At 40.5% G+C, this 10,487-nt stretch overlaps 1 protein-coding gene across 3 annotated transcripts; it reads left to right on the forward strand.

Annotated features, from left to right (window-relative positions):
* Positions 1 to 1,414: 1,414 nt before the first annotated feature.
* Positions 1,415 to 9,773, forward strand: rnf8 (ring finger protein 8, E3 ubiquitin protein ligase). 3 transcript variants are annotated; one of them, XM_067242428.1, is made up of 9 exons: positions 1,415 to 1,661; positions 2,063 to 2,191; positions 2,274 to 2,725; positions 5,692 to 5,893; positions 6,220 to 6,282; positions 6,422 to 6,511; positions 6,763 to 6,870; positions 6,984 to 7,188; positions 8,324 to 9,773. In XM_067242428.1, exons 1-9 carry the CDS (start codon positions 1,542 to 1,544, stop codon positions 8,509 to 8,511), a joined length of 1,557 nt encoding a protein of 518 aa, XP_067098529.1. In that variant the 5' UTR covers positions 1,415 to 1,541; the 3' UTR covers positions 8,512 to 9,773. The 3 variants fall into 3 exon arrangements, with proteins under 3 accessions (XP_067098529.1, XP_067098530.1, XP_067098528.1); XM_067242429.1 differs by having other exon boundaries at positions 6,984 to 7,195; positions 8,321 to 8,467; XM_067242427.1 differs by having other exon boundaries at positions 1,417 to 1,661; positions 8,321 to 9,773.
* The last annotated feature ends 714 nt before the right edge of the window (positions 9,774 to 10,487 follow it).

Raw genomic sequence — 10,487 nt, forward strand, 5'->3', positions numbered from 1 at the left:
AAAATACTACTAATAACAATTGATATGTGGTGGTCGAAATATGAAAAAATGCAGGATTTTCGTGAATTTACCAGCTAACTTGCTTCGGACCACTTAATTTGCAATTCATTGTTGCTAGCTCTACTAACTAGGCTAATAAGAGCTATATATAGAATACTTTGTATGCCAACGAACACCAATAATTAGAACTAATTTGACAGACTATAAGCCAACTGACTTCTGGTTATGATACACGTGCTCTCTAGCTAGCTTCAGTAAAAGTGTTGCTTATGTTAGATACTAGCTAGACCTACAGTCAAGGTCTAACTGCGTTTCGAATAAAACAAGCTATAATCTTACGATAAACTTTATCTAAAGCTAGCTATATGAAATACTACTAATAACAATTGATATGTGGTGGTAAAAATATGAAAAAATGAAGGATTTTCATCAATTTACCAGCTAACTTGCTTCGGAGACACTGAAAATGAATGGGGTTGAACGGTGGAAAATGCAATGTTTGGAACTACTAGTGATGGGTCGTTCGTGAACGATCCGGCTCTAAGAGCCGGCTCTTGAAGGTGAACGTCGGGAGCTGGCTCGAATATCTGAAGAGCCGACTCTATTTTTAATAGATTAATACAGCCTATAAAAACTAAATGATTATGAAATAACTCATTTTAATTGTATTTAAAATAATTGACTAATTCAAAGAACAACAAAAAAATAATTGTAGGCTTAAAGGGGCACACGATCATCCTCACATTCTGTTCCTGTCAATCCTGCATGAGGGAGGGCCGAGCCAACTCACACAGTCAGAGAGTAGTCAAAACTCGGAGGAGAGCCATGACAAATCAATGCATTTTTAAAGATATGTGGTTACAGTCGAGTATGATTTCATTTCATAATTTAATTCAAATTGTTTTCACACCCATCATAGTCAAATTCATAGTTAAAACATGTATTTTTTAAAGAGCCGTTCGGGAGCCAAAAGAGCCAGCTCTTTTTGGTGAGCTGAGCCATACGAGCCGGCTCACGAAAAAGAGCCGGAATGCCCATCACTAGGAACTACAGGTCGCATGTGACACGCTTTACTTCCGCATTCCTCGATAACAATGGGAGTCTATGGAAGTGTCGCAACTCTCTTTTTCTATGGCTCTGCTTTTTACTGGCCCCGGGCCATCGTTATTGTCGAGCCCTGATTACTGTAAACTAGATAACCCCTCTCTCTCTCTTAAACAACAGCTAACTATTCAAACGGAAAGTCAACTTTTCCTTTAATCTTTACTTATTACAACGTCAATTCCAAAAAAGTTGGGATGCTGTAAAAAACGTAAATAAAAACTAAGGATCAAATGATCAAACTCTCGCCGGTCGTTTCATGCAGCCGCAGTCCATGTCGAACGCACCTATTGATGTAATGATGACACCGCGAGGAGGTATTTCGCACCAAGCAGAAGATACGTCATTTCCAGGAAGAGATTTCACAGAAACCAAAACACGTCTGGGTTAACATGCTAGCTAGTTAGCCAGTCAACAAAGTTTCTGTAGTATGGTGCAAAATGGACAGTTCGGAAACATCACATTCTTCTAAAGTAGAAGTTAAATCCAACGAAGAAACATGGTGTTTGATTCGAGTCGGAAAAGAATCGGATTGGCTTCATTTGCCAGGGAACACAGAGGTAACGCGCAAGCTAAACTACCCAGTGTAGCCGCGCTAATTTTGAATGTGACGTGCAGGCAGCAAGATAGCAGAAGAAGCTATCTAGCCACCTCTTCTAACTAAATAGCCAAATTTCACCCTTGTATGATGTAGTCCATGATATCAACCTGGTTCACATATTTGGATATTTTAATGACATAATTTCAATAGATACTAAATTGTTACTCGCTAGGTTATACAGTTAAAAGGCTGTAGTCATACATTGACTTAAGGCAACCTTCCCATTACCTGATACCATTAGGCTACTTGAAAATAAATCATGTAAGCAAAGCAAACACGGATTGTCAATATATGGGGAATGACGTGTTAGTGTCTTAAATGCATATGCATAATTGTCCCTTAATTTTCTTGGCTCACTAGGTTACCATTGGACGTGGCTTAAATGTCACTTACCAGCTCGTGTCAGCAAGCTGCCCTCTGATGATTTCTAGATTTCATTGTTTGTTCAGGCAAAGGCAGGATGGGGAATGGACTGTGACAGACAAGAAGGTACAGTTTACATTGTGTGAGTTGCAATCTTTTGTGACATTATGTGAGCAAGTGGTAAATTATTTGTTTCCCCCCCCCCCAGAGTCTTAACGGAGTGTGGGTTAATGGAACACGAATACTTGCTGAGAGACCTCACCACCTGTTCCAAGGGGACTCAATAAAATTAGGGGTACCTTTTAATTCTGGCACTACAGTGGAGTATGAATACACATTGGGCCGGCAGCCCTTTGTAGACATCAAACCTCACCTTGCTAAAGGACTCAATGAAGGGGCTTGTGCAGCCTACAGGTCAAAAAAAAACAAGAGGAAATTTGATTCTGATGACCTGGAACCTTCTACCTCATCAAAGTCTAAGCTCTGCCGTCACTCCACTTCTGACAAGTCCCTGGCCCAGCCCTGCCCCATAGACGAGCACCTAGAGAGACCCGGTCCCAAGCCAGGGGACGTGGCTGGTCCCAGTGTACATGCTGATGAACGACACCCCTCTCCAGGAATGCCCAGTGTTCCTAGCAGTAATCTGAGCAGCCAGCAGAGGTAAATATAATCCTACACTCATTCAAATTTTTCTTTGAACCGTATTGTGTTTTCAGCCTGGTAAACTTAAAATGTTACACAGTTGCATGTTTATGTGTAACGGGAATTATCGTGCTGCTCATCAGTCCGCCCGATCTTTCCCCTCACTGGTACTTGAACTCAGGACCTCTTAGTGTCAATAATATTTTTCATCTGTAGAAATAGTTTTGCATCTTAAAAAAAAAGTGTTGGTCAACATTTTTGGGCATAATACAACACTTTTTTACGGATGCAAAACTTTTTCTACGGGTGCAAAACTATGTCTACGAGTGCGAAACTTTGTCCGTGTCAAAATGGGGCCAAAATGTTGGCCTATCAGCACAATGCTTGTTGAGTAGCAAATCAGAATGCTGCCCGCCGACCATCCAATAGGCCTTTATCACAAGGTGTGTTCGACATGGACTGACTTAATGCAGCGCTGCAGCCAGCTGCAGGCGGCTGCCTTGAAACAGTGAATTCTGGTTAGACCTTTTGTCCGACTTGAGACGGCACAGAGGCTAGGTCACTGTGACGTAGCCATCAAAGTACCGTGAGATCGATTCGAGAACTGCCGGCTGTGTAGCCGAGCGCATTTTCTCAAGAGCAACTGCACGGGTTCTAAGGACGACAAAGCTATTTCATGATTGGACAGACTCACACACGACAACTTTGACGCGTGATTTGTAATTATTCTGACACCTTCAGTTTCGCCAACACTCAAATCCGGACCAAACTGTTTAATTGAATAAAAAATGTGTTGAAGAAAGGGTTTTAGTCCGCCTCTTCACTAACGGAAAGACTAAGTTTAATTATAAATAAAGTAAAGTAAGCAAACAGCGCTTGATTGGCCATGACTGACGTCAACGCAGCAAACCACGAGAAGCTGGAATGTCCGACTTTACAGAGCCGTTTTCAACTCCTCCCCGACTGCAAGCGGCTACTCTCGCCGGTCGTTTCATGCAGCCGCAGTCCACGTCGAACGCACCTATTGTCTGACACACGAAGGTTGACTACATCGCTTCGAGAGCTTCCTCACACCAACAACGTTTGTGAGATCATAAAAATAATTCTCAATCATAAGTTACCTAAATTATCTAAATTTGCTTTCAAGAATGAACTGAGTTTATAGTTTAAATTGTGCACATAAATACACAAACCTGTAAAACTGTGCATTTTGTAAATGTATTTGTATTAAAATTAAAGTTTTAAACTGAACATAAGACATGCAAAATGTGTAAATATTTCTTTATTTTATTATTATTGTTTTAATGAGTGCTTTAAAAACTGATTCAATACAATTATCTACAAATAGTGACTGCACTGTTTCAATACTCACTATTAAAAGGTTCAATGTTAAAATGTTTCTTTTATTTAAACAATGTTTACAATTATACATATTTTTAATATAGGCCTACAATATTAAAATATACTACTAACACCCATTCCTTAGAAAAGACCAAAAACAGGCAGAATCTTTAAAAAGCTATTACAAACCCAATTTACAAATCACCATCACCACTAGTTCTCTACTAACGTAGAGAGGTAAGAACAAAACGTAAGCAGGACATCTATTTTGGGGGAAAAAAAATCTCTTGACTGTATATGAAATAATGTTATCATCTTCGTAGGCCCTATAAAGAATTAACACCACTTCTGCCAGCAGTTTTCGGTTTCTTTACAAGTAAACCGTTGAACTGGTTCAGGATGGATTCCCTATTAAAAAGAAAATGGATGTCATTACTACGCACGTTATGAAATGCAAAACCATGACTTTTGTAAATTAATAACTTTACCTGAGTTCTGATAGTTTGCAGAAAGCTTATGTTGGATATATGGGTGGTACTGCAATGAAAAAACAGGCAACCAAATGGTTGCATATCTCTTTCCCAGCCACACAGGAATATTAGAAGTTGCTGATGACAGGAAGGTTCTCATCAGCTTCAAATGAAATCTAAATAAACAAAAGACATTCTGTACATCAATATCTACAATTTATGATTAGGCCTACAATACAAACTAACATTTGCTTAAACTGACTGCAACTGCAGTCAACTGCAACTTGTTAGACTGCAACTGCAGTCTAACAAGCTACAACCATACCACCAATTAACACACAGTTTTGTCTCCTGTCCATCCATCTAGTGTACTTCATGGACAAGTAAAACTGTGCCCTGACTGTGACTGTCTACTAACTCAGATACTATTGTACAAAACAGTATTAGGCTATATTACAACACAGTATCACATCAAAATAAAAAGGCATCTTTACCTGTTAGTGTTTTAGTATTTCTTTACATTATGAATTTCATTACGCTTCTTTGGTGAGACCTCTAGGTACCATCCTACCATCCCTAGGTTAGCCATCTACAGTATTAAACTAGCCAAACGTTAAATGTAAACTTTCTTTTATAGTTGCAGATGTAGTTTTCATAGAGTACCTCTTCTCAAGTTTGGATTTTCGTTGGAAAAAGATTTTCGACAATCTTACAAACATTGGTGTGAGGAAGATATCGAAGCGTGTAGTCAACCTTCGTGTGTCCATTGCTGCTGCGGACTGTGATGAAGGCCTATTGGATGGTCGGTTGGCAGCATTCTGATTGGCTAATCAACAAGCATCGTGCTGATAGGCCAACATTTTGGCCCGATTTTGACACGGTCAAAGCTTGCACTCAGACATAGTTTTGCATCCGTAGAAATTGTTTTGCATTCGTAAAAAAGTGTTGTATTATGCGAAATATTTTTGACCAACACTTTTTTTACAGATGCAAAACTATTTCTGCGGAGTCAAATCTTTTTCTACGGATGCAAAACTATTTCTACGGATGCAAAATATTATTGACCCTAATTTGACTCCATACACGGGTGGCCTCTATACATACTTGAGGAGTGAGTTTAATCCATTCACATCGGTTACTTATGGAACAGAATGAGTGTATTTCTGGTTCCAGGTACAGCCAGAACGTGTTGGCTCTGCGTGAGCGGATGGATGACACAGAGAGGCGGGTGGTGGCCCTGGAGGGGGAGCAGGATGACCCCCACAGAGGGGAGCAGGTGAGGGAGCTGCAGAACCAGCTGGAGGTGCTGAGGGGTCAAGTGCACAAGATGGAGACGTTAGAGAGGTCCATCAGCGAAACGGAGAGACGCCTCGAGGTGAGCGTCTGACTACTCTAACACTTCATCTTTATTCAGGGGAAAAATTGATTTACGGTACTTTAATCTCAGCTTGTGTACAAAGCAGTATAGACAAACGGTACAAATGCACAATATAAATACACCATGCTAATACCTAAAGGCTGAGGCCTTTCTGTAGTGGTCTGGGTTCATATCTGGCCCTTTGCTGCATGTCTTTTTCTCTTCCCCTGTCTTTCCTGTCACACTTCACTTAAAAACTCTCAAATAAAGCATGACAATGCCAAAACATATATATATATATATATATATATTTAAAAAGAAATGTATCTTGCTTCTGTTTTAAGGTACAAAAAACACAGCAGCAAGAAGAGCTCTTAAAAAAGCTATTGGAAGACGCCTTACAAGAGGTAATCACAACATCGTTGTTCAGCTTCTAAGGTTCTCATTGGCCTGATACATTTACTACCTAACAGAATAGTGTGGATAAATATCACATCAGTTTATACTCTTTAAAAAAATAATTGTATCGGTTTGAAATCTACACAGCAAAGAAAAGTCATAGCAGAACTTGCCCTTTCTCGACAAGGCTTTGAAGAGGTTCTCCTAGCCAAAGATAAAGAGCTGGAGGTGACCAAGGTATGTTTTTGTGGGACTTGATCCAACTCTATTACATCTTTTCTTTGCATGATTTGAGGGTATCTAAATACAACATTTTGAATGTTTGTTCTATGAAACGCATTGCAAAGATATTTTGATATGGTGATTGTATGCATAAACGCAAAAATAGAAAACATGAAGATTTACTGACTGAAATGCTTGCGCTCAAATAAACCTGTAAATTCAGTTATTGAATGATAAACTACAGTGTGTTGGTGTTTTATTTCCAGGAAGAAAAAGAGAAAGCAAAAGCTCAAAGGGAGGAGGTAGTCACACAAATGACTGAAGTACTGGAGAATGAACTTCAGTGCATTATTTGCTCTGAGCTTTTCATTGAGGTATGTCACTGTTCCTGTCAAGTACAGGGCTTTTCTCCTCCCCATGATTAAGCACAAGTCTTTCTTGATCTCCCAGCCGCCTGTTTCATACGCTGTCCTTCCTTTCTCTGCAGTCCGTCACGCTGAACTGCGCCCACAGCTTCTGCCTCCACTGCATCAGAGAGTGGCGGAAGAGGAAGGATGAGTGCCCCATCTGCCGGCAGGCTATCCTGTCTCAGACCCGCTCCCTGGTTCTGGACAACTGCATAGACCGCATGGTGGACAACCTGAGTCCCGACATGAAGGACAGGAGACGGGAGCTCATTATCGAGAGGAAAGGTGAGAGGTGCGTCATCTCCTAGCATCACAAGCCACTTGAAATTAAAATGTTGGTCAAGCAGTTTGGCTACTATTTGTCTGACTGCTTCAGGCTGTCAAGCTTGCAGCCTACCTTTTAGTAATTTAGCAGCCCTTTTATCCAAAGTGACTTTCAGTAATGGTATTTCTCTAAAGTTAGGAAACAAACCTAGTTTTACTTAGGCCAGAAAGTAAGAAGATTAGATTAGATTCAACTTGGTTGTCATTGCTCAGAGTACAGAGACAACAAAATTCTGTTTGGAATCTAACCAGAAATGCTAAACAAAAAGCAGAAAAGTGGATAGATAAATAAGATATATACAATGAATATATATATATATGTGTGTGTGTGTGTACAAGATATGTATATAAATAGTATAAATAAGAACAGTGCTTATACAGGCCAGAGTGAAGGGGGGGGGAAGTACGGTGACTGGAGGAATGTGTGTGAGGGGGGGTGACCAGGGGGGCTATCACTGTGGTGCAGAGTTCAGCAGGGTAACAACCACAGGGAAGAAGTTGTTCTTGAACTTGCTGGTCTGGGAATGGAGGGCCCTGTAGCGCCTCCCAGAGGGGAAGAGGGCAAACAGTCTGTCTGGGATGGGAGCCGTCCCTGACGATGCTGCGGGCCCTCTGCTGACATCTTTTGGCTGGACAGATGGAGGGGGGGGGGTGTGTGCCACCTTTGGTCCTCCTGAAGTCCACAATGAGCTATTTGGTCTTCTTGGTCAGATGTGACGCAGCCGACACTAGGGGCTTGGTCATACACATAATCATGTAGTATGATGACCTTACATTTCCCCCCCATACATCTCTCCCTCGTTCATGCACATGGACAGGTCAGTGGAGAAGGGGTTAGGTGTTCGTTTGAAGAGAAGTCTTGAGTTACCTGTTTAAGATGAGGAGAAACTTGTGAAGTTTTGACCGTTGAAGGAAAGCACATTTCACGATTACAAGCCGTAAATCCGAGAAAAGTCTTGCTATGTTAAGTGACAAGTCCTCAAGGCCATTTTTATTGAATCAACTGGAGATTTTCTATGTCAGTCGCTGTACTCACAATCAATTACAATTCTGCTCCACTATCTGGAAAAAGTGTTTGCTGCTGTCATTCTAGCAGCCAAGCCTGAGGAGGTGGTGGTGATCCACGATGAGGACACCAGCAGCAGCAGCAGCAGCAGCAGCAGCTGGAACAGCATCGTCAGTCACCTGTCCATGGACAGCATGTACGAGAGCAGCTTCTGGAGCTCCAGCCCCTCCAACACCAGCCAGGACGTTGGCAGTGACGGCGACATTCACGAATACTAGTCCATTTTTCTTTTGGGTGTAACACATGTTGTGTTACACTCAAACAAATTTGTCAAATGTTTTGTGTATTTGTTTATTTGATGTTTCAGAGATGTTCATATGGAGAAGTCTTTTCTGGTCAGGAATTCAATGCACTCATTGTTCTATGATACATTCAGTCATTGTCTTTTACCTGTAGCACTACTGTTTATCTTTTTGTGTTCTTGGGGGGGGGGGTTCTATGAAACTAAATAAATGTTTCACTAATTTCAAATATCCCTTCAGACATGTTAAACTGACTAGAAATTGGTATATGTATCTCACAACAACAAATTGTTTCTTATGCCATCAGATTTGAGGATGAAAATCTACTGCTTCAAACCTTTTTTATTTAAGATTACTTCTTAATAGATGCCAGGTGGTGCAAGTAGAGCTCTTATTTTATGAGGCAGTACTTGCCTATATTTCATGTTATAAGAGTAGTCGGATATTTCATTCTAGTGGTTTCGTAATAATTGGCAAGTTATAAAACTGCATAATATGCTAACTATTTTATCTATTAAAAACAGTATTTTCTGTAATGTCCATGTATTTATGCAATGGACTGTCATTTATGAATTTTTAAAGCTCTGTATGCGAGGTAAAATGATTAAGTGAAAATGTATACAGTGGCCATGCATTCTGACGCATCAGGTATCACTCTTTTGTTATAACTTCACCAGTCTGAAAATGCCACCTCCATTCTTAGTCTTTGGTAATTTCACATGCATACAGCCATGTTGCTTAGCAACAAATATAAGTGTGATGGCACATTTCCCAGCATCTCATATTGCAGAAAAAATTCCTGTCACTGTATAGAAATACCGGTTGATTTCCTTATAAACTTTTCTGAAAGTGGTCTTTAAAGGCACTAAAATCATTTTAAATCTGAAATTATGTATGAAGACAGAATGTATTCAACTTTCAGCCAATATCCTACTGTGCTCTATGGCATGGAGGTTGAGCATGCAGTGTAACTGGAAATTAACTGGCATCAGCATTTCTGGAAATGTTCATATTTTTATAGGCTGTGGTTGATGGCAAAGAGGATTTTGTAGCAAATTCCAATTTCAACTTTGATATCAGCCCCACATAACCATTCAATTCAAAAGAATTTAAGCAATGGAACAGTAATTTTTACATGTAATTATTCTGTATGTGTAAATTCATCTTGTGAATTAATCTATTCAATCTAGTTTATATTCTCTTTTAGAGCTAATTAATAATTAAATAATATTTGAATCCATATGACAAAATTGTACCTGCTCAAATATCAATCTTGATAAATAATCTCGATGAATTACTAATTATCTCACTGGTCAGGAAGCCTCTTTGCAAGTTTGGGGATTTGCAGATCTCCAGCTCCAGGCCAAAGCAGATGCCGAAAAGGCCAACATTAACCTCACTAGGCTCCCATCTAGAGTGCACTTTCAGGGCTCTCTCCCCTCCTGTGCTGTGCTGAGGATGGCCCATGTCATGCCAGTCCATTAGAGGCGGAGTGCGAGGGAAGCGTGTGTCTGTCAGGCTGTATTACACCAGGGCGACAGTGATGGGCAGCCTCGGGGACCCAGTCAGAGCCACATTTCCTCCTCCCGCCTCCTCCAGGAACCAGCTCCATGATGTGTCATGAAAAGAACAATGTCAGCAAGTAACCCCCATGTGTCTCTTGCTCTCTTTCTCTAACAGTTTCCTTGTTCGTTCTTACACACACACAAGCAGACACTCCCTGTGTACAAGCACATTTCCCTCCCCCCATGTGTCCAATTATGTTACAAAGTAAGGCTGTTCATCACATTACATCAGTAAACTAAATCCTTCACATGCTAGGGATGTTGTGATGCCTGGATAATCATGTGAAGCACTTTCATTTTTCCACCATTTCTGTTCTGTTGTAATAAACACCCTAAAATAGTTAACTTAATGCCGGCTCTATATCCTCTCAGATGTTTTTTAGCTCA

The sequence above is a fragment of the Osmerus mordax genome, chromosome 8 (genome assembly GCF_038355195.1).
Source record: "Osmerus mordax isolate fOsmMor3 chromosome 8, fOsmMor3.pri, whole genome shotgun sequence".
NCBI classification, from domain to species: domain Eukaryota; kingdom Metazoa; phylum Chordata; class Actinopteri; order Osmeriformes; family Osmeridae; genus Osmerus; species Osmerus mordax.